This window comes from Rutilus rutilus (genome assembly GCF_951802725.1).
Source record: "Rutilus rutilus genome assembly, chromosome: 6".
NCBI classification, from domain to species: domain Eukaryota; kingdom Metazoa; phylum Chordata; class Actinopteri; order Cypriniformes; family Leuciscidae; genus Rutilus; species Rutilus rutilus.
Window position 1 is genome coordinate 1,883,649 of NC_140214.1, and position 27,499 is coordinate 1,911,147.

Below are 27,499 nucleotides of genomic sequence, written 5' to 3' on the forward strand. Positions count from 1 at the left end.
CTCTCATTAGACTATTAGTAGACGGTGAGGTTTAGGTGTTAGTAGAATAAGTTGACATGCACTTGCAAAATAGTCAGTCGAATGTCTGGTGGGAGCATCAAAATAAAGTATATTAAGCAGACAGTCTATTAATAATGACTAGTTGACATGTAGTTGTAAAGTTACTTATAGTTAGTAGAATGTCTAAAGTGGACTGTCGATAATGTTTAGTCGCGAGACCGTCTTTAAACATACACTGAGTCTGTAAGAAATCGGCACGATTGGTCATCTTTCGTCTGACTGGGACAGCCCGAAATCCTACAATGTTTAAGAGCAAACATATTGAACATTAGCCGAAGAACTGTCAATTAATTAAATAAGATTTTTTTTCTCACAATATCGGGTTTTCAGCGTAGTGAAGCCTCTCCTCCATCCCAGTTAACACAGAACGTTCCCCTAATGTTATTTTTTGGTTATTTTTTTGGGAACCAAATACTTACGTTAGGGGAACGTTCTTTTTTGGTTTTATTTTTATGTAACAATAAAATAACGTTCCCAGAACGTTGCTGGGTGGTTACCATAAAAAATAACGTTCTGGGAACCATCAACTAACATTCTGAGAATGTTCTGGGTACCAAAAACTAACGTTATGGGAACCAAAAATTGTTAGCTGGGATTGACATCCATTCAAAACACGCTTTTTTGGCTAAGGTTGCAGGCTTGCCTTCAAGTGGTTTGACTGTAAGTAGACAGACTATATAAATTGCACGACACATTGACATTACATAATAGCTCTTTCGGCATTAACCTGAACGTATAAGCATTAGTGTCATTCATGTGTCAAAACGGAAGCGAGGTTTCCAGGACCGCGCGTAACCGTCAATCACATCCTTTTGATTTTCCCGGCAAAAACGCCCCGAGTCCTTCTCATAAAGTCGGGGAATGTTAAGTTTCGTTACAAGCTGTTCACAAATTGGCAATAAAACAGCGATTAATAGCTACATAATAATTCTTACGTAAAGCCCCTATAATTGGCCATATTAATCCATTCATGTCCTGAGCAGCTGCCACGGTCCGTCTCAAAACATCATACTACTTTCTCGTTATCATCATCATCATCAAGTGTGTTTTGACTCTTATCATAGCGTTCAGCGTATCTCTTGTCTCGAATGTGTCGGTTGTGCGAGGTTCCGGTTGCCATGGTTTCGTTGGTTTTGGCGGATGCTTTCAGTTAGCTAATCCTGCTCGATGCTCTCCAAACCCTGAGATGAATGCACTCGATGCCAGACACAGCTGGCCCTGCATTCAGGCCTGCACATTCACGGGCCCATCGACTCAATAGAGCAGCGAGTCAGGTGAGTGAGTGAGTGTGTGTGTGTGTGTGTGTGTGTGTGTGAGTGTAAACATCAACACCCATCCTCACTGAGCTCGAGATCAAGCCGTGCAAAAGCAGCGATGTTATTCGTGAAGAGTGTTTGCTCCGGCCAGCACATCATTTAGCTTTGCTATCAGTGTGTCAGATGTGAAATGTGAAACATACTGTATATTCCCCCCAAAACAACAACAACTATTTGTTGTTGCAGGGCTATTATAGTTACACAAATACAATAGATAAAACTCAAACTTATTTTTTTCAACAATAGCTGACAATGCAATATTTCTCATTTTCTTTTAGTTTAGCTTGATGCACTAAATTACTAGCCTATAAATGAAACTGAAAAAAACATGAGAACCATATAGACAAGTGCTGTCAAATCGATTAATCACATGTAACTTAAAAGTTTGTTCATTTAATAATATTTACCTAACTGTATATACTGTAATGTATGTGTGTACACAAACATAAACACAAACTTTTATTTTAGATACAATTAATCATGATTAATCGATTTGACAGCACTTACATATATATATATATATATATATATATATATATGTGTGTGTGTGTGTGTGTGTGTGTGTATGTGCGCGCGTATGTATGAGTATATATACTCACCTAAAGGATTATTAGGAACACCTGTTCAATTTCTCATTAATGCAATTATCTAATCAACCAATCACATGGCAGTTGCTTCAATGCATTTAGGGGTGTGGTCCTGGTCAAGACAATCTCCTGAACTCCAAACTGAATGTCAGAATGGGAAAGAAAGGTGATTTAAGCAATTTTGAGCGTGGCATGGTTGTTGGTGCCAGACGGGCCGGTCTGAGTATTTCACAATCTGCTCAGTTACTGGGATTTTCACGCACAACCATTTCTAGGGTTTACAAAGAATGGTGTGAAAAGGGAAGAACATCCAGTATGCGGCAGTCCTGTGGGCGAAAATGCCTTGTTGATGCTAGAGGTCAGAGGAGAATGGGCCGACTATTCAAGCTGATAGAAGAGCAACTTTGACTGAAATAACCACTCGTTACAACCGAGGTATGCAGCAAAGCATTTGTGAAGCCACAACACGCACAACCTTGAGGCGGATGGGCTACAACAGCAGAAGACCCCACCGGGTACCACTCATCTCCACTACAAATAGGAAAAAGAGGCTACAATTTGCACAAGCTCACCAAAATTGGACAGTTGAAGACTGGAAAAATGTTGACTGGTCTGATGAGTCTCGATTTCTGTTGAGACATTCAGATGGTAGAGTCAGAATTTGGCGTAAACAGAATGAGAACATGGATCCATCATGCCTTGTTACCACTGTGCAGGCTGGTGGTGGTGGTGTAATGGTGTGGGGGATGTTTTCTTGGCTCACTTTAGGCCCCTTAGTGCCAATTGGGCATCGTTTAAATGCCACGGCCTACCTGAGCATTGTTTCTGACCATGTCCATCCCTTTATGACCACCATACCATCCTCTGATGGCTACTTCCAGCAGGATAATGCACCATGTCACAAAGCTCGAATCATTTCAAATTGGTTTCTTGAACATGACAATGAGTTCACTGTACTAAAATGGCCCCACACAGTCACCAGATCTCAACCCAATAGAGCATCTTTGGGATGTGGTGGAACGGGAGCTTCGTGCCCTGGATGTGCATCCCACAAATCTCCATCAACTGCAAGATGCTATCCTATCAATATGGGCCAACATTTCTAAAGAATGCTTTCAGCAACTTGTTGAATCAATGCCACGTAGAATTAAGGCAGTTCTGAAGGCGAAAGGGGGTCAAACACAGTATTAGTATGGTGTTCCTAATAATCCTTTAGGTGAGTGTATATATATATATATATATATATATATATATATATATATATATATATATATATATACACACATATATAAACTTTTATGTTGGATGCGATTAATCGTGATTAATCGATTTGACAGCACTAATAAAAGACAAAAAAAAAGAAGACAAAAACACACAACAAAAATGTTACAAAATTTAACTAAAATTAAAATGAAAGCGAGAAAAATTATTAACAGAAAAACTCATTAAAATTTTAATTAAAAACATAATAGTATCTAAAATAACACTGATAGCAACTTTTGCATGGGCAAAAAAGCACTCACATTTTCTTTAGAAATGATGAGAAATTTATTTTAAAATAATAATTAGTTTCATATTTTTAGCATGGTATAATTCTATAAATAAAATATAAATGAGTAAATAAAATAAAAATAGTTATGTTCAATGGACCCTTTACACAGACTGTGACGACGTGTTTAAATAGTCATCAGCAATCGTAAATCCTGCAAAGTTTTTATATATACAGTATATATATATATTTTTTTTTTATGTACATTCATAACACTATACTTAGTATTATATTACCTTTGTATGAAATAACAAAAAAACTAGTTAACGCTGCCGTTATCAATCTCAAATTTTTTTCCCTCTTTTTTGAAAGTTGTGAAAACACTATTATGGAGTTTTTCTTTTGCTATTTGAGGAAATGGGAACACACACACACACACACACACAAATAATTTAACGTAGTCTCTAATTCACAGCTATAGAAGTTCACCCAACTATGACGACTTCTGAGAAACCCGTAAATGTGAAAGGCTCGATTTGTAATTATTATTCAGAATTATTTTATTTTATTGTTTTAGCAACTGAATCTCTGAAACAAAGGACTGTGGATTGTCTGGTCGCCGGTGAAGAAGACAGCATGATGAAAAAGTTAGTGCACCCCCACACAGGGGTTAGATTCTCACACACGGCTCTATTCATTGTGGGGTTAAACTGATTGACATGCTCCCTTTACCCGTCCGTGTTTGTGTTTCCAGTGGATTAGTGTTTCACTGACATGATGTTGCCGGTCTCGTCTGGTCCTTTCATAAATACAACACTAAACCTCTATAATCAGAACAGACATGCTTCATTTACTGTGTTATCCTGAACTTTATAAAGGGGAGAGAGATATTTATGACCTGAATGCTTGGGCTCGATGAGGTCATTTTAAACCACAATGTAATATTCACCGATTTGTAACGTTATCCGGCGATGTCAAGCATTCGCAAGCTTGCTTTCTGTAATATGACGCATTTATGAGTGAATCAGGATATTCAACGAGAAAGAAACTTGATTGCATTGTAAAATGTGCCTATAAATAGCTATTTTTGTAGGTTTTGGCCGAGATTGACGTCAGATGAAAAGGAAAGTTATGACATTTTGTATTATCGTATATATCTGTCTCTACATATACTGCATTATTTTTGTCTTCATGCATATTTATATATATATATATATATCCAACCAGTGGATTTTTGAGCTGAGTGAGTGAGTGGAGGCGGGGCTCATTTGCATATTCATAGAACCGCGTATACTAAATGAGGCAAGGGTGTCGAGTTACATTCAAGCTATTTTAAGGCATGAAGACATTGTTTTCAAGGAAAAAAATGCTTAAATATGTCATTTTGGTGATCAAAGATGAGTTTTAAGGGATAAAATTATCGACTACAGGGAGACTTTAAACTGACTTTTAAAAAATGAGTTGAATCTTGTGTAGCTTACAAAAAACTTTAACCTATTTTGATGAGTTAAAGCAATGTAAAAACATGTTGTCATGACTTATTGATCATATTTTTGGGGGGTTTAGTATATATATGACGAATTTTGAGTTAAAAAAGTAATTTATACACTGTTAAAAAGTTGCTGCCTTCAATTTTTTTAATCCACCTTTGGTGGAAATCAAGTTTTTAATGTTGTTTATGTGTCTATGTGGTGTTTTTAAAATGCTTTAAGACAAACCATGTGTAAATTCATAAGTCGACACCATTGCTGAGTATTTCCTGCTTAAAACTGCAGTGAACCAAAGACAGTCTCAAAAACGCTTTGAAATCGCTGGTGTTTCTGACGTCACAAACTACCTTGTAACCAATCAGATCAACGTGCCGACGGGCTTTAGCATATCATTAACAGCGGACTAGCAGTGGAGTCTCAAGAGAAGCAGGTTATATTTTTCTGTTGATATGAAAAATCGTGTAGATTTAGCAATATAGCGGGTGTATGATGTATATTACGATGCTATGATGAACTGTATGCCTTTCATGTTTTTTTCAACTACATGGTTTGTGTAACATTAGCAACACATTATTAGCTGTTTGATAACATAGTCAAGCAAAAGGCTAATGATATTAATTACCGTTATGTGTCCGACGTTGTTAAGAGAGAAACCATTGTGCAGCGAGTGGAGGCGGGGCTAATTAGCATATTCATGAATCCGCGTATACTTATGAGGCAAGGGTGGCGAGTTACAATCAAGCTATTTTAAAGCATGACAAGGGAAAAAACGTTTAAATATGTCATTTTGGTGATCAAAGATGAGTTTTAAGGGATAAAATGATTACCTACGGGGGAATTTAAGTACAATAAACTTGGATGTTAAAGTCATTTCAACTTAAATTAAACCGAGTTGACTCTTGTATCACTTATTTGAACTTAACTTGAACTTAATTTGAACTTAACCAAGCAATGTAAAAATGTTTTCATAACTTATCGATCATAAATTTTTTACAGTGTACGAGTATTGACGTGTCTATATTGAACAAATCTATTTCACATTTACTTGTTTAAACGGCTTTATTTCTGTTATTGTTTCTTGAAAACTATAAAACACAGGTATGTAAAATGATATTTGATGTATTATTTGCACTGCTGAATCCTTCACAATAACACCAGGGGAACATGAATCAAGAAAGCAAATAGGGTCAATTTGGATTTCATGTTTAGACCTTAATGTCAGGGTTTGCCTGGACTGATTTTCATTAGAAAATGCCATCGTTTCAATGTCAACACCTGAGGACAGATATATATTACACATATGAATCATCAGGTCGCTGTTTGCTCATATTAATCTCTCCCCTGGTGTGGTTTCTGTACCACACTGACCTCAAAAGAAAAACACCAGTTAAAGGGCTGAGATGCACACGGGGGCACAGCTTCTGTTTTCCCACCACAACACCAAATGTTGTCTCTTCCTCCGCTTTAGTGGCCCTGAAAGTCCTTCTCACACCTCCGGTCAGAAGCCATTTGCTTCGCTCCCATTCTGATCATGGCCCATTCAGTTTTAGATTATCCGAGGTGTTTGCTCTCCAAATCTAAGATGGATTTAGGAAGTGCTAACACCTGCATGCTGTTTTTACAAACTCAAGGTGAAAAAAGAAACAAGTTTATTGCTTTTGCATATCAATATGTCATATGTTAGATCTCAAATAAGATCCGTAGTGCCCCAAAGAATATAAACAATGCAAAAAAAAAGAGGCATAGTAATCCTACTTTTTGTCAGTATGACTAATTAGAAATGTTTTTATTCTGAATATAGTCCTAATGAGGGGAATATGGGTCTATAAATGGAGTTAAACTCCATTTGTGTGTTTACTGTCTGTCTCACTATACTGTCCTGTGGCGGGACCAGAGATCATATCAGATGATTATATTTTCACGTATCATAACATAGTTTTGAATGATTACCATATTGAATTATTTACATGATATTCCAAAGAATATCACGATATTGCAATAACTAAACACCTTAGTAATACCATGGCACTTTTATTAGTACTATAGCGTGTTTTATCTTAAACATGCCTGCTATCGTTATATAATATTTAGCTTTGTTTCGAACGAATTTCGAAACTAACTAAGCATCTGCGATCTCGTTTCTACGACTGAATTAGCAGCATACGTTTTTTGTTAAACAAAAAAAAAAAAACACACACACAGTATTCCATGGCTTCCTGTTGCCATTCTTTTAAAACCTTGGTAGGGTGTGCAGGGAAGAGAGGTTTGGCTTTAGTGTTAAAAAGTGCTTTCATTGGCCATTGAATGTGTCAATCAAGCTTTCCTGGCTCCCTATTGGTCAGTTCGGTGGGTCTATCGTTCCATCTCGCACTGTTTCTCAGTCCGTCTGTCTTCAACAGTGCGTCGTCTCATTCCGCGCGTTAGTCTAGTACGGCACAATTTACAGCAAAATCCTGCTCATATTGCGATAAAGTTAGATATACTGCTCTCCGTTGTATTAAGTATTTTAATTGTGCCGCGTGTGTAGTAAATATCAAAGTAATCGCGTAATCTACACAGTCCTAGTTTTCTGGGCGTTTGAAATCGGACACCGCTATAACGTCTCCCCTCGGCGCGGAGGGATACACTATTGGGGCTGACAATGTGGACGGTGCTAAAATGTCTCCTCGGAAGATGAGATGTTACATTTGTAGCGCTCAAAAGAATTAGAATAGAACTTTAGTCAGAGTTGTATTTGAGCACAGTTACATTGTAACAACTCTTGACGCGGATTGTTCGCGTTTCCCGGGAAATACGACCCGTTTTGCACCGTGTTTTTGCGGGACCTGAGACACGGAGGGGGGAAATTTTGTCCCCCAACTTTTCTGTTTTTCCTCTCAGGCTGAAGCGCGTTTCTCTCCCGCTGGATGCCGCGCGCGTGACGGGAGAAACGGTAAATATGTGCCACGTTTATCATGTTTTATACGCGTAAAGGTGCACCATTTTGACTTTTACGCGCCTGTTGTAATTATCGAACTTTTGTTGCATAGTGAATGTGTGTGAAGTGTTTTGTCTAAGAGCTTTGGTGTGTGTATGTGTGTGTGTGTGTGTGGGGTTCGAGTCCAGAGGAAACGGCTTCTTTGTTCAATACTGCCAACAATGTCAAGTTTAAAACACCATTTATAGCTCCTTTTTACCACGGTAAATGTGTGTTTACAACTTTATAGTGAATCTTCTGCCTGTTTCACTTGTGTATTTGCTGCAATTTGGGTATTTTTGATGGTTATAACAGATGAAAGTTTGCACTGGGGTTAAATAAAGTCATCTGTGAAGTTAATTTGACGTATTTACATTTAACTTGATTTGTTGTGTATTGAGTTTCTTCTTATTTGCAGTTCGTCTTGTGTCCTGGTCCGTTTATTTGACTTTTCTTGGGAAACAACTTTTCCTAATTGCATTTCTGGGAATAGCTTTCCCACCTTTTCCTGTGTAGAATATCCATATAGGTGTTTACATGCTTTTATCTGCTCTATTCTCCCATAAAGAGTGTTTGTACTTGTTCTTGTGTAGTTTTCAAACTTTGTGTCGAGGACCGTGTGTTTCTTTGTGTTGGAGAGGTTGGGGAAGGGGAGGGGGGGTGTCTTGTTCACCATTTAGGGTGAACGTGGCCTGAAAAGCCTTCATGTGATTCGGCCTGTTGCTGATCATTCTGGTTTTGAGACTTATGGATTATATTTGATCTTTTTGATGTTGTATGTATAAAACTGCGGTTGCACGTGTTGTAGAAGATTAAAGCTTTGCCCTAAAGCAATGGAGTTATGCTTTCACATATATATATATATATTTTTTAGTGCTACTGAATGTTAATTTTGGTGTTTACTTCTAAGGTTCTTTAAAGATGTATAATGATATTAACATGCCATTATCACCACATATGACCTAAACAACACTCCATAGTGCTTAAATATGATCTTAACACTAGTGCCATGTAACATACATGTCAAAAAGTCCATGCACACATGCCCAAAAACATGATGCTAGCCAAGTATGATATCAACAGTAATGTACTATGGTTTACGTTGCATTAAAAAATAATTATACAACAGGTTTTTGCAATGTTATTTGCCCTGAAAACTCTGGTTTTCCATGGCATACACTACTGTTCAAAAGTTTAGGCTCTTTAAAAGGAATTTATATTTTTATTCAGCAAGGACACATTAAATTGGATCAGAAATGACGACAGTAAAAACATTTCCAATAAATGCTGTTCTTTTGAACTTTCCGTTAATCAATGAATCTTGGAAGTGAAATGTCGATTTTTCACAAAAATATTAACCCTTTAAAACATTGATAGTGATCAGAAATATTTCATTAGCAGCAAATCAGCATATTATAGTGATTTCTAAAGGATCACGTGACTGAAAATTCAGCTTTGAACCTCAGAAATAAATGACATTTTACAGTATATTCACATAGAAAACAGCTGTTTTAAATCGTAAAAATATTTCACAATTTTTACTGTATTTTTCATCAAATAAATGCCACTTTGATGAGCAGAAGAGACTCATAAATGTTTGTGCATGTCCTAAAATCGCAGTATAATCATACTACATAATGCACTTTCTGATATTCCTTTGCATCCCATATGAAAAAGTAAAGCAATGATTGTGCTGGATTCTTTGCAGTGTTTTGCGATGGTGTTTCACAGTCCTCTACCTGTTGATCATCAGTGGAGGTGCTGATTATGATTCCAGTGAAGGTGTTGTTGGCGCAGTGATGATGATGAAAGTATTTTTGGATGAAGCTTCTCACTTTCCTTGTGTCTGTGTGATGCAGTGCTGATGTTTAATGAGTTGGTTCATGAATTAAGAAAAAAAGTGTAAAATCACAGCACTTCCTTTTTTTAAACCGGCGAAGTTGACGTGACATTTGTCTTCTGAAAGCAGCCAAAATTAGTTTGCAGTTTTGTATGAAAAGCAAAATAAATGCATTGTACATAAAAAAAATAAAAGTAAAATAAAATTGCATATAAGAGTCCTAATATCTATTAAAATGTTCCATTTATGGCAAATAAAGGTCCATATTTCATGCTATGGAAATGTTTCACATGCAGTGTTTCATTCATTCCAGGAATCATAGTTGTTTGTGCAAACTAACTAGTTCCCGTACTTTAGGTGTGTGTATCTGTGGGTGGTTGCTGGAGACTCGCTGGTGGTCTCTCTTGGTGGTTAACTGAGCTCATATGTGGTGCATTCTGGGAAAACACTACATTAAACCACATCTCTAATGTTGTGTAGCTCTTCGGATGGAAGCCGCAACCGGATTATTTTGGATCGTACGCGTGATGCATGTCAGATTTGATTACTAGGCCCAGATACATTTAACCTGAGCTTCATAAAGCACACTTGTTCATTACGCATCTCCTTCCCCGGCAGGATCATAAACCTGTTTGAGCCGAGAGAGAGAGTCGTCTAGCACGAGAAGCAGATCAAGAACACACAGGATCAGGATGGCTACGGTGGGAACCGACCTGGAGCTGAACGACCTGTTGGATTTCAGTATTGTAAGTTTGATTGACTGTTCTGCTGTTAATAATACACATTATTATTGGGGAGTCGGCATCAAATGTCAAGCGGAGTCATTAAAGTGCCCCATTATGCTTTTTCTAGGGATGCACCGATATGAAAAATTTGCCCAATACCGATAATAATGTATATTTGAAAGCCGATAACCGATGAATCTGAATTCACATTTTTTGAGAGCCTGATTACAAAAACAAGTCTTAACATTAAAAGCCACGTGCCAAACACACAATTATGATGTTCTCATTATAACGTTATGTAGCCGATATGACAGACTTTTTGCACTTTACTGTATTTTCCTTTTTTGAAGTGATTCCAATCATATTTCAAGCCATTTAAACCCATCATGTTGAACAGTGCACATCTGAAGTGGCTCAGCTCGAGGAAATAATACATTTAATATATCGGCCAAATTTTCTTATCAGGCCGATAATGATAGCATTAAAAATCCCTAGCTTTTTCGAATATTACCTTTCATGCAGTGTGTAATGGAGCTGATTGTGAATGGAACATTTCTGCAAAGTTTTAAGTCACAATGCACGACAAATGAAGTGATCTCTTAAAGAGAACAGACTCCGAACTGCCGAAATGAGCCATTCGCATTGCAGTTTCAGTCTCACTGTTACAAACTAATGTAACAATGTAACAAATGTGCATAATGCCAGCCTGTGGTCTTCATTGGCTGCCGGCGAACAGCGTCTCCTTTGCTCCGCCCTCAATCACTGTAGTTGTAGCTGAGACTGGAAGAGCTCTTTTTCTGCACTTCAAAAGAATGAGGAATTGATACGGAAAAACCAACGCCATCGTTTTTATCTCTGTGAATCAAGTGTTGAGGAAGAGCTGAAATCCAGATATGGTAATTGGGTGTTTTTTCCCCGATGTGGACTGTAAGCGGTCGACCAATCACAGCAGACTGGGCCGTCTGACCAATCAGCAGAGCAGCTCTCAGAGAGGCGGGGTTTAGAGAGACTGAATCTTCGAATGAACCGTTTCAGACACTGAGAGAAAAGAGCTGATGCTTCAATGGAGATTATAAGAGAATTAAAGTGTTTCTTGACCTTGGATGCATGTAAAGCTGTTGTAGGAGACTCCAAAACACAATCAAAAACCTTAAAATAGCATAATAGGGGCACTTTAAGCAGTAAAGGTACAAGAGACTGTGCTGTATTTTGACTACTAATGGCCAAACATATATATATATATATATATACACACACCCCTTTCCGTAACTTTCCGCTTTTCAACTTTTTATTAAACAAATTCATAAAATGTCATAGACCAAAAAAATTTATATTTGGTGTAGGATTTGTTTTGAAACCATTTCCTTTCATAAATTGTTAATTTCATATTTTACAAACAATTGGAAAGTAACACATTGAATTAAACGTGAATTTTTGAAGTAGAAAGACTGAAAGTAAACCGTACTCCAGTTATATTTACAACTTTGAATGTAATGTAATTTTTTTCAGTGTAGCAGATTTGATTGTGTGTGTAAATGGTTTCAGATCAGAGCTGTTACTATATCGTGTGTTTTAGGAGTTTACTTAAATGGCAAAAGGTGATTTTACACTTTTGTCAATATTTGTCAAGTATTACTGATGCTTTGTACATGATATGATGTGTTTTTGAAGCTGTGGTGTGTGTTTTGAAATGATATTTTCTCTCTTCGGTAGATGTTCCCTCATCAGATGCCAAACGGGAAGAGCCGAGGCCCAGCTTTACCCAGCAGTCAGTTCGGTAGGCACTTTAAAATTATTTACTTTGTTATACCATGACTGATTCAGGATGGCGGGGAACTGATATAATCTGTAGTCGACTTTCACATTTTTTGGAAGATTCGCAAAATGGACTTTAACATGGTAGCAAATGAACAGGCATTTGGTGGAAATTTGGTGCTCCGGTTCTGCAGAAATCGGCGAGTGTTTCCGCACACGTGTCGTTGTCGTTATAATCCCAGTGTTTGCGAAGCCTGTCTGATACTCGTCTTGCTCTCGCCGTTTCATGTTCTCAGCTGTCGCCCCTCCATCATGGGGGAGGAGAGGATGATGGGAAATGAGTCGTCCTCTCAACCCCTGCGAACAATGTCAACAAACATTAAAACAACAGGCAAAACACCCCCCACCCCCGATGCACCATCTCCCCCAAATTCAGTCTCTGTTCGCTATGGAGGTTCAGATTCAGAAGTCTTTGTTTATGAGTGAACCTCCTGAAATCCAATTTCTTTTGCAGTGTTTTTAATGTATTGTTTGTAATTTAGCATTCATCTAAAATGGACGCATTGGACCGTGACACTATATACTGTTGCTAAACATTTCGGCAAGTTCTGGATGAATAAATAATTCGACTATTTCATTAGAGAGACACAGCACTTCACGACAGCTCTTCACGACAGCACGCCAAAATAAAAGTTTGGTTTAACTTGAAGAAATTACAGCAGAATGTACGTCTCAATGTAATCATAACAGTAAAATTATTAAAATTTTGTTTTTTAAAGAATATCACACAATTTTTCCCTCATTGTTTTAATTTTAATTTCTAAAACCTCTGATGTTTACCAAGAAATGAAAGGACATTTTCGTTTAAATACGTTTGTTTTATGCCTTAATTTGATTCCCACCATGATAAGAAATTTGTAATAAATCAAAAATCTAGAAAAGTAAAACGGTTAACAGAAAAAAAACCAAACATTAAATATTATTAAAAAATGTTTTATTATTGTTACAACAAAAAATATCATTAACAAAAATAAATTGTTTAAATGTTATGAATTAATTAGGAATACTTTTTGATTTATTAATTGAATTTAAGAGTCATTTTCGTTTTAATGGTTTAATAAAAATGTCCACGGAATTTGGGGAAGAAAAAAATAAAGAAATAACATTTAAATTGTATACGTTTAATGATTTCAATTAATTAGACATGCTTTTGATACTAAAATGTAATGTAATATTTAAAATGGGGAAAAAAACTGAATTTGGGAACATAATAAAACAGATTTTAAAGGGCCCTATTATTGTCAATGAAAGTCAATGGTGTCCAACTTAGTGTTTTTCAGAATATCATCTCTTGTGTTTCGCTGAAGAAAGTCATAAAGGTTTGAATTGAGTAAATGATGACAGAACTTGCATTTTTATTTCTTGATGTGTGAATTGCTCCATTAATCTGGCGTGAGCGGCGATCTGTGTGAAATGAGATCTGGTCCGGCGATGATGGTCTCCTCTACGGCAGACGGTTGGTGTCATTGTCCAAATCCTCCATGCAAAGGACAAAAAGTTCTTCACAAGTCAATAGATGACATGTGGAAGAGTGTATAGTTTCAGCATGGCGCTGATTGAGAGAATATGAGTGTTATGGCTGAAGAATCTGCTCGTCGTTAGATCAACACAAAGAGTAAAACCACATGCTTTCTTTTTGAACTTTTTTTGTTTGAATAGCAAGTGACTCGTCCTGCCCAACTTCTACGCTTTGTAATTTAATACTTGATTATTATTTCCCATTTTGTTGCCAATTGAGTGAAAACCTTGTGAAATGACAAGATTAGGATTTAGTGTTTGACTCGTGAAGTTTGAGGAGGGTGTTTGAGTCTGTCACCGGCCACAGAGTTTCACTTACTGACTACCTGAAACTGAGAATAAGAGAGATATTTATAACAGCAGAACTCGTGTTGGAAACACAGAGAAATGCAAAGTTTTCACGAATAGGAAAGAAAAATCGTCATCCTGGCAATAGCTATTAGTAGAGCTCTTCTGACAACATCATTCTGTTAATGTATTTGCTTTTAAATAACTTTCTTTTGAACCATCATTATTGCAGTACTAATTAAAAACATTTTCAATGCAAGAAACAACACACTGTAAAAATCTGTGTCTATACGGAGCACTAAGATATAACGTCAAATTAAAGGCACAATATGTACGATTTTTGGATTAAAATATCTAAAAACCTCTAGAACAGGGTCGTATATGTTGTGTACTTGCCAAATGTTTCCAAAAATGTTAAAATCCAGATAAATACACAATCTTAACCATCCGTGACGTCATGAGTTCCCCTTGATTTATGGTTTTACTGTTTTTATTTATTAGACAGGCGAACAACTGTTTAGAGCTTTATCAACAGAATATATATCATATATACAGAATATAATTGTTATACAGCTTAACACAGTTAGTCTTGTTTTTCTTGATTTATCACGAGTAACATGTTTGTACCAAGTATTAAGTGTCGAACAGCATAATCAGAAATAGCTTTATTTGTGGTATCAGTTATTCAGCATTTTCTCCACCATGCAATGTTTTAAAATCAATTACATGCCATTTAGCAAAACAAGTCATCCGGCTTTTATTACTGTGATATTCTGGTATTGATCCAGCTTACTTCAGTGAGTAATGCTATAACATTACTTCGATCACACTCAAATATATTTTCCGTATGGTTGTTTCGATCAAATAAAGTGGTATTTACCGTTATTTCACAAAGAGGACTTAATCAGTCGCTTCTGTTACTGTTTATTTGTAGTTGTAGGACAGCGTGTTTACATCACATTTAGAAAGAACGATCATTTCTACACATTTTCCACCCAAGATACGACATGAGGAGCTTTAGCACAGTCCCAGTACGGCTGTATTTTGACTCAGAGGAACAGAGGAAGATCCTGAAAAAACAGACTTGCTTTGTTTTGACAAATGCCAAACTAAATATGAATATATCAGACAGTCCGGTGTAAAGAGACGAGACATAGTGACAGATAAAGAAAATAAACATGATTGTGATAGCCTTTATGATTTGTCTGATTTCTTCAAGCGGTCGTGTTTACCATGTTTACTATGGTAATGGTTCGTGCGCATAGTCTTATGCATCGCTTATCAATATTTCTGCCTTATACGGTGATCAGAATCCACGTCGGACCTCAAACAGAAGTTATTTCAGAAGTGAGTTTTGAGCTAAAATGTTTTTTAAAGGGGTGGTTGATTCATGATTTCACTTTTCTAACTTTAGTTAGTGTGTAATGTTGCTGTTTGAGCATAAACAACATCTGCAAAGTTACGACGCTCAAAGTTCAAAGCAAAGGGAGATATTTGCTTTTAAAGAAATCGCTTTTTAAGGACTACAACAAACGGCTGGTAGAGACTACACGAGCTTCCTCCCGGGTTAGTGACATCACCAACCCTAGAATTTACATAAACCCCGCCCCTGGGAATGCGATTTATAGATTATCAAGACAGAATATGCTAATCAATGACTAGAATATAGATAACTACAAATCAGCTTCATAAATTCATCAACTAACCATTCAGAAATGTCCTGTTGCTTCTACATGTTGTCACTTCTTCTCGAGTCTCTCCATCTTTCTGACTCCGGTTTGAACATAAAAGGCTAAAAGTTTTTGAAATTGTCAGTGTGTGTGTGTGTGAGGTAAAAGGACACAAGCTCTTGAAGCTCCGCCCCCTGTGCCGGGAGCAGCAGCTCATTTGCATTTAAAGGAACAGACACAAAAAGGCGCGTTTTTGCTCACCCTCAAAAAGTGACAATTTTAACATGTTATATAAAAATATCTGTGGGGTATTTTGAGCTAAAACTTCACACACACACTGGGGACATCAGAGACTTATTTTACATCTTGTGAAAAGGGCATTACACCACCGCTTTAAAAAGTCTTTAATGCTGATGTTAGCTGGTACATGAAATCAGCCGTTGGCCCCGAAAGTGACAGTGAAAACGCGGCTATTGATCTTATATCACTAAAATCATCCCACATGTTATAAATCCTCAATATAGCGCCCATCCCTAAACAACAAGACTGATATTATACACTAGTGAGGCGTTTGATATGCAGGCTGAATCAAAATAACCTGTGATAAGCTTATGAGTCACATGTGAGAACTAGTAATAAATCAAGTCGAGAGACGGTCCTGTTGAACACGATGTTTGAGTGTTTGTGTGTCTGGGACCCTTGTAGCCCATGACTCAAGTGTGACTCGCTCAGCGTTTCTCTCCTCATAATTATAGCTCTGGTGTCTTCGTGTGAATGTATCTGGCCTGAGTCACTCGGTTGGCTCACGACTCGCTCACGATCCCCGCGGGCCTGAGACTCTGTCATGTGTGTACCGTGTAATTAGCGTGTCTGTTCGGGCAGGTAGAGCTCAGGACAACACAACACGACTCGACTCTCGCTAGCGTGATTCATCTGCTCATAAACGGACAACCTGCTCTTAGTGATGTCAAATATCTACTTTTATTTCGTGATAAAAATGCACTAATTCACTTTTATAGGGTCAGAGCTCCAGACAAAAATAAAAAATGAAGGAGCCCTGAGGAAATAAGTGCCATAATTTTTTTTTTAAGCCCCCCTGACGTCAATAATTGTATTATTGATCATTATTTATTATTGATTAAGATTATTTTATAATCTTTGATCACCATTTAAAGATTTTTCCTTTTCTTCATGCCTTAAAATATCTTGACTGTAACTCGACACCCTCACCTCATTTAGTATGCGTGGTTCTATGAATATGCAAATGAGCCCCGCCTCCACTCACTCACTCACTCAGCTCAGAGATCCACTGGTTGACGATCACACGATTGATCTGATTGGTTACGAGCCAGTGATTTCAAAGCGTGTTTTTGAGACTGTCTTTGGTTCACTGCAGTTTTAAGGAGGAAATACTCAGCAATGGTGTCGACTTATGAATTTACACATGGTTTGTCTTAAAGCATATAAAAAAAAACACCACATAGACACATAAACAACAATTATGTGCCACAAAAGAACAAATGTGTTTTTATTTTCTCATGTGTTGTCACGTTTTCAACACATTTTCATCCATCTTGTGGATGTCCTGAACTAAGATTCCCTTAAAGTCGAAACTGAATGGCTTTTCCTACTCGAGAACTACATACACTCCTTTTAAACCATTTAGCAGATGAGTTTCCTTTCTCTACCAGGGTCCATCAGGAGTGTTTAAAAGCATCCCAGCTGGTTGATGAATGTCCAAGAACCTCGAAGCTCAAATATAACACAACATGACACGATTCCCATACGATGGTCTGTTTTATTCGATAGCTCTGGCTTCCCTGTCATTGTGAAACGTGTTCAGACGTCCGTCAGGTCGTGTTCCTCACCTGTTTGTGGTGTACATAAAGCGTGGTTGTGATCTGGAAGGTCGCTGGCCCCTGCGGAGGAGGCAGAACGGATCAGCTGTAACCATTAGACGCTCAAACACGTAGCAGACGCTTTTTATTGGGCCTGCAGAGCAAAGTTTTGTTTATTCAGGTGCGGAGGGGAATGTCTCATAACTTCAGCCGTTCGCTATTAATGTAAAGAGATCTTTATGGACGTCTGGAGAGCGAAAGGGGCTTTTTCTGAATGAATTTCTCACTTTTCCTCCCACTAATCAGTTTGTTAATTGGAGTGAATGTTCAGTGCGCTTATGAATATGGATCACCTCTATTTTTGAGGGTTTTTTTCATACTGTGCTGATATGTCATCACCCTCCTGTTGTTTCTCACACAGTATTTCACAGTATTAGCTGTCTTTCATCTCTGTCTCTTTTTCCCACCCGCCACGGAGAGCTGAAAATACAGATCTCACTTCCCCTGTACCTGAAACGCTCCACATGATCCAAAACTGACCGTACTTACTGGAACTTTATTAATGCACAGTCTTGGTCTCATTGTTAATGATTCATCAGTTCACGTTATTCTAAAAAAATCCTCATAATTTTTCATTAAAATATAATAACTTTATAGCTCCTCCAGTGAAATGACTTTCTTTATGGCTGAAATCTGAACTTGACTGAAGTCCCCTTGCTTACTCTCACCCAGAAGCCATTTCTCACTGCCTATTTATTCATGCATTTATTTATTAATGTGTTTATATATGACTTTATTTGAGTATATTTCTGTTTACGCATTTATTTATTTGTGCATTCATTTTTTATTTATTTATTTATACATTTATCTATTTATGCAATTTTTCTATTTATGCATTTATCTATACATTTATCTATTAATGCATTTAGTTAGGACTTTATTTACAAGTATATTTGTACATTTGTTTATTTACGCATGTATTTATGCATTTATCTTTTATGCATTTATTTATGCATTTATTTATTAATGCATGACTGTAATGTAAAATATACATTAAGTTGTGAATTTATGCATTTATCTATGCATTTTTATGCATTTATCTATTTATTTATTTACGCATTTGTTCATGCATTTATCTATTAATGCATTTTATTTATAAGTTTTATACATTTATGCATTTATTTATTTTTTGCAAATATGCACTATTTATGCATTCATTCATTTATGCATTTTTTTTTATTTATGCATTTGTTTGTTTATTTATGCATATATTTATTGTAGGTTATATTGGTCAGTGTAGTGTGTGTGTGTATATATATATATATATATATATATATATACACACACACACACTACACTGACCAATATAACCTACAATAAATATATGCATAAATAAACAAAATATATATATATGTATATATATGTGTATGTATGTATGCCAATATTGATAACAATCTTCCTATTTTTACATTTTGATTACCTCAACCGTCATCAAGCGTTCACTTAAAGTTGATCTTCATTAGCACAATTTTTTTATAACACGATTATTTTAATCTTCAGCAGATCTCCTAATAATTACCCATCTTTCATACTTTCAATTATTTGTAGTATATTGTACTATTTACAAAGTTTAGTATTTTTAACTACACTTTTTTGTCCGTGAGCTCATTCTGCGGATGCTGTCTCGTCTGCGATCCTCAGGATGATGATCCACCGGCTTCAGGAAGTCGCGTTATTGTTAAATCGTAATGAACTTTCCGTCCTCATTGTGTGGGAGCAGCTCGTCTGCACTAAAGCAACGGTAGTGCTTGAATAATTCTTTCCTGTTTTGCTGGTTCTGCTCTGTCAGTGGTGTGTGTACTCGACTGTGTGTGCTGTTGTGTTGTCCCTTGCCATTTTATTGAATTTGCTGACACAAGCCTATGACCCCCCCCACACACACACACACACACCCGAGGATCGTGGAAATGTCTCTAAAGTCGTAATTCACTCGTCCGCCGTACTTCTGTTCCGCTCCATCGCCGGCTCTGTCGTGATCACCCCCCCTTTCCCTCTTTTTAATTAGACAACAAAACAAAAATGCATATTCATAAGCAGAGACCTCATTAATATGCACAATTATGCAAATCAGCACACAATTAAGCTTCTCCTCTCCAGAGATGTTTGCGAGCGTTAAGGCGCAGACGGGGGGGCGGTTTCGGGAAATTTCTGCACCATCAATCTTTAAAAATCTTCCGTTCGGTGTCTCTCCAGCCTTTGTGTGCCTTTTCTCCGAGTTCCAGCGCAAATATTCGGTGACATTTGTGGTTTTAAAAACCTTTGAGGTTTTGGTCGACGGCTCACCTCACGCGTCAGATCTCACAGAAGCGGGCAGATAGAGAGATGCAACACACAAACACAGTTTCGCCCATCGAGCTTCGGTCGGGTCATCACCTGACCTGATAATGCACCGCTTGTGGGGGAGATCTGACAGTGTGAACGAACGCTGCCGGAACATCTTTCTGCAATCTCTTTGTGAAAGAGGCTTAAGATACTCGTCTTATGGGGTTTTCCAGTAAACCTCAAATCAGCCTACAGGGCTCATTAAGATCTCTTAGTCCACGAGCCATTCAGCCAACCCACTGACTAATTAACTTAACTTAAAATATATATGTTTTGCACACATTTCTAACTGAACACTCTTTTCTGTGGCAGGGTTCATTTATGCATTTATCTTTTATACATTTATGTATTTACGCATTTATTTAATGCATTTATGTTTGACTTTATTTGAGTTTATGCATTTATTTTTGCATTCATTTATTTATAAATGTATTTTTAATGCTTTTTTAATGCATTTATTTTTTAAATCTATCTAATGTATTTATGTATTTAGTTATGACTAGGTTTATTTATACGTTTATGCATTTATCTATTAATGCATTTATGTATCTAAATACATTTATCTATTCATTTGTTTGAGTTTATTTATGCATTAATTGAATGCACTTATCTTTGACTTTATTTGAGTTTGTATTTACGCATTTGTGCATTCATTTATTTATAAATGTATTTTTTAATGCATTTATTTATTAAATATTAATGCATTTATGTATTTAGTTATGACTTTATAGGTTTATTTATACATTTATGCATTTATGCATTTATCTACTAATGCATTTATGTATCTATTTATACATTTATCTATTTATGCATTTGTTTATTTGAGTTTATGCATTTATTTATTGTAGCATATGTTGGTCAATGGTCAGTGTTGGATATATTAGCCAAGATTGATAACAATCTTTCTCTTTTTACATTTTGATTACCATATTTCTAACTGAACACTCTTTTCTGTGACAGGTTTTCAAAAGTGCTAAATGACTATTTGTCGTTTTTACTGTGCATTATTTTGATGCATTTATTATATTAATTGCATAAAAAAATACAGTATCTATAAAACGTTTTGTGTCAGAGATTTTTGTACAGAAATCAATACTTTTATTCAGCATAGACACAATTAAATTGATCAAAAGCGACATTTATTTTGTTACTAAAGATTCAATTTCAAATAAATGCTGTTTTTTTAATGTATTTTTATCAAAGAATCCTGAAAAAAAATAAGAAAAAAAAATGCACCATAGTTTCCACAAAAATATGAAACCGTTTTCAATTGATAATAATCATAAATGTTTCTTGATCATCAGATCATCATATTAGAGTGATTTGTGAAGGATCATGTGACACTGAAGACTGGAGTAATGATGCTGAAAATTCAGCTTTGATTACAGGAATAAATTACACTTTACTGTATAATCACATAGAAAACAGATGATTTACATTAGAATAATCTTTCACAATTTTTACAGTATTTTTGATCAAATAAATGCAGCCTTGATGTGCAGAAGAGACTCTTTCAAAAATCTTACCGACCCCAAACTGTATTATATTAGTGTAGATAAAACGGTGTACATTTATAATGTAAAATTGATTATTGGCCGCGATGTAAAAGCAATTATTGTTTGTTTGTGTTTCAGGTTTAGATGAAAGAAGCGGCTCAGGCACTTGGGGTTCAGGAGAAGCGAACGGTCCCTCGTTCGGCGCACGGGTATGAACACACACACACACACACACACGACACTGACTCACACGGTGTTTGTTCATGCTTCGCTTGTACCATTAGATCTTAATCCCTAAAGCAAACAATCCCGACTGGACTAGTTATCCGGTCCACTTTAAGACGACTCCTATTTAGTTTGAAGGAAACTGGTGTGTATCTTTAGATCGTAAGCTCAGTAAGTGTGTGTGTGTTTGTGGGTCAGTCGGTCAGTGTGGGAGATTAGCGGACCGTTGCTGGTGATCCTCGTGTTTACCTGTTCGGTCGAGCGCTGATCTCTCACCTGTCAGGCTGCATGAATGTTAGACGCGTCACGTGTGTGTGTGTGTGTGTGTGAGAGAGAGATGTGTCCGGTTCTGTCCCTGCCCTATTTTGCTCATAAGCTTAGCAGACTCTTTTGGTTTTATCAATTCTATCTTCCATCTATAATGATAGTTACGGTCCCAGCATTTTTCATGACCGTCTCTCCGAACTTAAATATTAAACAGTGTTTTTTCCTTGCCGTACGTGAAAGTATTTATATTTAATTTATATGAACGTACGTGCGTCCGTCCATCCAATACATTTAAAAAAAAAAAAAAAGTACATTTTCTAAAAATAGTGTGTGTGTGTATATATATATATATATATATTAAAAATTGCGTACGTGAAAGTCTTTTTATATCATATATATGAAGAACAGCCATTTAAATATTTAAAAGTATTTAATAAAAAAAAAATATATATATAAAATTTATATTTTAAAATGTAAATATATATATATATATATATATATATATATATATATATATATATATATATATATATATATATACACATATATATATACACACATATGCATGTATACATAAATAAATTCTTATTATTAAATTTAAGTTATATATTTAATTTTAATATAATTACATTATAATTTTAATTCCAGTAAATGCTGTGAGTTTTAAGTACATAATGTTACATAGTATAAAACTTTCAGTCATAATCGATATTTGACGGCATAACCACTTATAAATGTGTATTCTCAATGCAGCTGTTGTATATGACTGTGTGTTTGTGTGTTTGTGTGTGTTTGTGTGTGTTAGCTGTACGGAGACGGGCCTCACTACCCGGAGCACGACGGCATGTACAACCTGGATATTGACGGTAAGTTGACGCAACACTAAAATCAGAGCAATCACCCGCAAGATTTCACACAATAATTTTAGGGAGTTTAGATTCTTACAGTGATGGATTGACCTTGGTGTTTTTGGAGACTCTTTAGCCCTATTCCCACTGGATTAGCATTATCTGCGGACCTCGTGGGATTTCGTGTGGCGCATTCGCACGGGATCAGCGAAGCCTGTGATTGAACTCGAATTTACCGGCGTATCTCCCGGATATGATGTCAGTTAGGGATGGGAAGATTACCGGTTTCACTATAAACCACGATAAAATGTACTGACGGCTAGTATTATCGCTTATAATTGAATTATCATTAAAACCGTGCTTGATTATCACGATTTTAATAACTCACTGTAAATCCTGTCCAGCCAGCAACAGGCTGACGCAATGTTGTTGTTTTTATATTCCAGAAGGAATGGCGGAAGGCAGATTAATGTTTTAAATCTTACATGATCACAACAATATTATCAAACTCAGTAAACAATGAATCAACTCTGATTTCATTTTCAGTACAATCGAAAACGGAGACGCAAGACGCCAAGTTGTGTTTGAATGAAACGAGAGAGCGCGTCCGTTGTGATACGTGTGCGCTGTGTTATAATGCGTTGTTATTGACGACGGCCATTTTAAAGGGATACTTCAGGATTTGTCCTCAACCCGCCCATAGGGGGATCTCACTCACAGAATGTACAAACAGTGTCAGCCATCTTTATTTGGAAGCTAAGCTAGCAGGCTCTTGTTCTGTGGAGAAAGCTGAGTAGTAGGGGTTACCATCCTCTTTTTCCCGGACATGTCCGGCCGTCGAGATCGTCCAAAATGTCCGGGATTCGGCTTTTGCTTTCTGCAGTCGCCATTCATTGTTTACATGCACACCTTTTGTTTCAGTCTAACTGAATTCATTCCGATTGGTGAATCTGAATGTAGTGTTTATATGAACGCTAAACAAGTGATCGGTTGATGTGCGTTTTAGCATTGCTAAGAAAATTCCCGCTCCTCCGCCGCTCATCAGTAATCCCAGTTCTCCCACGGCCCTCAGCCTCGTCCTGCTCGCCACAGTAAACATGATGAATGGCGACTGTAGAACGCAAAAGCCGAATCCCGGACATTTTGGGCGATCTCGAAATCCTGGGCAGACTCGTCACGGAGACTCACTAGTAGCCTAGCCTTGTTGTTTAACTGCGCGCTCTTACCGGTAGGCGTGGCTTGGGAGTGGCCTCGTAGGGCAGCGAAGCAAGTGCATTCTGGGAGTTGTTGTCTTTCATCCACATGAGCCAAAAATACATTTTCTGTCTTTTCTCAGTCTAGAAGGCTCCAAATTCAAAAATAATTTCACATTTCTACTACATAAATGACCCATTTTAAATACACATTCATCTTTCCAGAGTTGAAGTATCCCTTTAAGGAAGGAAATGCCACAGAATATAATCTTGCTTAAAAAAGTGCATAGAGCTGTTTTTTTGTTGTTGTTGTCTGTTGATTTTCAAATATAAAACTTGTTGAAATGTTTTCACTGTGAGCATCGGTTCTTTTGAACACTTTCATCTCGTTTGAACAAAACCGTGATAATACTGATGATCACGATAATTTTGGTCACTATTATCGTGATATGAAATTTTCATACCATCCCATCCCTAATGTCAATAGGCTAATGCTTGGAAATGTCTTGTTATTATAGGTCTAGCTGTATGATATATCATGTTCCTCACCACATGCTGATATACATGTCCTCCAAACTCCATCTAATTCTTTTTGTTTTCGTGCTTCTGATGATTTTCAGTTTTCTCTTTCTGCACATTGTATAGTTGTATCGTATGGTGTATAGCGATATGACCCAGCACCCAAAATACTATCAAAACACTCCAACGCAGCCTTTATTCTTCACGAAAGATGGATAAAAAGGTGCACTGGAAACAAAAACCTTGAAAAAATTATATAAAACCCTGTCAAATCACAGAGATGGCGATTCGCAGGGCACTAATATCATCACAGGACCTCGTGTTCGGCGAAATGTAGAAGGTCATTTGCGGGGTTTTACTTTACAAATCACAGACATGGCCGATTCGCACGGGATTAAGATCACAGACGACCTCTGCAATTATTACAAATGACTAGAGGTCACCAGGTAATGCTAATCCCGTGCGAACAGGGCTTTTGTGTGCGTTTGTGGCAAACTATACATCAGATCGACCTCATTTCCCCAGCAGATCAGCCTGTGCAGCCGAAGCGCTCGAGCGCCCGCTGTCCTGAGCAGGTTTAGGTCACGCAGGGATTGTCCTACAGGGGGTTTAATCCACGCGCCTCTCTGGGCTTTAAAGCCGGGTGGGGGTTGCTTTTTAACTAATTACCACTTAGGCATTTATAATGGGACAATTTGTTGTTTGTGCCCAGTGCTAAGCCCATAACCGGCGCACCTCGGCCCGGCGAGGGCACACGCGGACAGATGGAGCCGCCGACTCTCAGACCAACACTATCAGTCATGAATAAACCACAAGCACCAACACAACCATTCAGATCTCATGCATTCATATGTTGTAATGTTAGTTTACTAGAACCACAGCTTCATCACTTTTTTTATATATATATATATACACACACAAAATGAAAATTAATGTGATTATATTTACATTTGTGTATATATATGTGTGTGTAATTAATTTTATTTATACATTTAATTATTACAATTTGGAGTGTGAGTGAACTAAAGAGGGAAGTTTTAGTGCCTTAAAATTACTTTGTTTAAATATTAACGTTAAAAATATTTAAAAATATATACTGTGTATATATATATATAATATTATTATTATTATTATTTTTTATTTTTTATTTTTTTTATTCCAGTAAATTGTGTGAATGAACTGGAAGTTTTAATGCATTAATATGTTGTAATGTTAGTTAATTATCAGTCATTCAGATATTACCATTTGGAGTGTGAGTGAACTAAAGGGGGAAGTTTTAATGCCTTAAAATTACTTTAAATATTAACATTAAAAAAAATATACTGTGTGTGTGTATATATATATATATATATATATATATATATATATGTATATATATATATGTGTGTGTGTGTATATATATATATATCCATTAAAATGACTTTAATAGTGTGTGTGTATGTATGTATATATATATATATACATACACACACACTATTAAAGTCATTTTAATGGATATATAAAAATTATTATTATTATTATTATTATTATTTATTTTTTTATTCCAGTAAATTGTGTGAATGAACTGGAAGTTTTAATGCATTAATATGTTGTAATGTTAGTTAATTATCAGTCATTCAGCTCCACTACCGTATTTAATGGCAACATTAAATCAGACTTGACTAGCTTTCATTTAATATACGGGTAAATGGGTTGCTAATGCTTTTTCATGTTGACGTGCTCAATGCATTCCCAGATTTTCTTAGATGTTTCGTACAGCCAGCACAAAAAACCATAAACAACAGCAAAAAATAATTTAGGCCTAGCCATTAGTAATCCAAGTGTAATAATTGAACCGTGTTTTTTGTGTGTTTTTTTTTCTCCAGGGAAATCTGAAAGAGGCTACCCTGTTACACAGGTAACGAACACACGAAATCTGCTGTTATTAAGTTGTCGACCAATCGTGGGTTTCATCCTCATAGAGCTCTTATTTATTTGTAGCCGCAGCTCTTGCCAGGTGATATCAACATCCCAGGGTCCGACGGGCTTTCCTCGCCGGGCATGAAAGTCTCTTCTCAGTTCTACAGTCCTCACCGCCGGAGGCCGGCCGACTCCAACATTGGTGAGATGAGATACAAATATTACTGGGTATTTTTGAATCAACATCATTTAAAAAACAAAAGGTTAAGCGAAAAATCTATTTTTCCGCCCAGCCCCAGATCCGGATCAGTGCATGTCAACCTCATGGCTTTGGGTTTGATAGATATGCTGGCTAGTGATTGGTTGGTTGTTAGCAATATTTGCATAATTCTCTAGTATTTCACGTAGCCAGACCTTTTCAAAGCTGAACGATTTGGGGAAAAACTAACATGAACCTTTTCAAGTAACCATAAATAAAAAATAAATAAAAAGATTTACGTTTAAGTTTTCATAGGCATTTTTTGACCAATTCAATGACTATAAAATAATGCTATTTTAATAATAATGATTTTATTTTGATTACTATTATTAAATATAGCCTTTATATATATATATATAAAAAATATTGTAATAATAATATTGTACTGTAAAAATAAAAATAATTATAAAAGCCAAAAAAGTAATACAAATATTTATTTTCCTGTAAAATTACGATCTTACATCTTTACAATTACATCTTAATATCTTCGTGTTCAAACGGCAACCCTTTGAGCTTTTATTCTGACATGTTGCCGATAAATGTATATATTAGGGATGCACTGATATGAAAGTTTTGTTTGACCGATAACTGATAATTCCTTATATTTGATAGCCGATAACCGATATATCGGCAGATAAATCTAAATCCTAATTTTTATATAATATTTGAGAGCCTGGTTACAAAACAAAAGTCTCACCATGTCTTAAGCACACAATTAACATGTTGCACTTTACTGTATTTTCCTTTTCAAAGTGATTCCAGTCATATTTCAAATAACTCAAACCCATCATGTTGAACAGTGCGCACAGGAAGTATCTC

General features: G+C 36.4%; 1 protein-coding gene across 3 annotated transcripts in view; it reads left to right on the top strand.

Moving 5' to 3' along the window:
• The first annotated feature begins 7,330 nt into the window (after window positions 1-7,330).
• The window catches only part of tcf3a (transcription factor 3a), a 46,943-nt gene continuing 26,774 nt past the window's right edge, over window positions 7,331-27,499 (top strand). For all 3 annotated transcript variants that reach the window (XM_084410849.1, XM_084410850.1, XM_084410848.1), the window contains exons 1-7: window positions 7,331-7,874; window positions 10,357-10,484; window positions 12,177-12,240; window positions 21,609-21,679; window positions 22,768-22,828; window positions 26,388-26,419; window positions 26,503-26,623. In XM_084410849.1, the coding sequence (XP_084266975.1) occupies window positions 10,431-10,484; window positions 12,177-12,240; window positions 21,609-21,679; window positions 22,768-22,828; window positions 26,388-26,419; window positions 26,503-26,623 (403 nt within the window). In that variant the 5' untranslated portion in view covers window positions 7,331-7,874; window positions 10,357-10,430. The remainder of the gene's footprint in view (window positions 7,875-10,356; window positions 10,485-12,176; window positions 12,241-21,608; window positions 21,680-22,767; window positions 22,829-26,387; window positions 26,420-26,502; window positions 26,624-27,499) is intronic.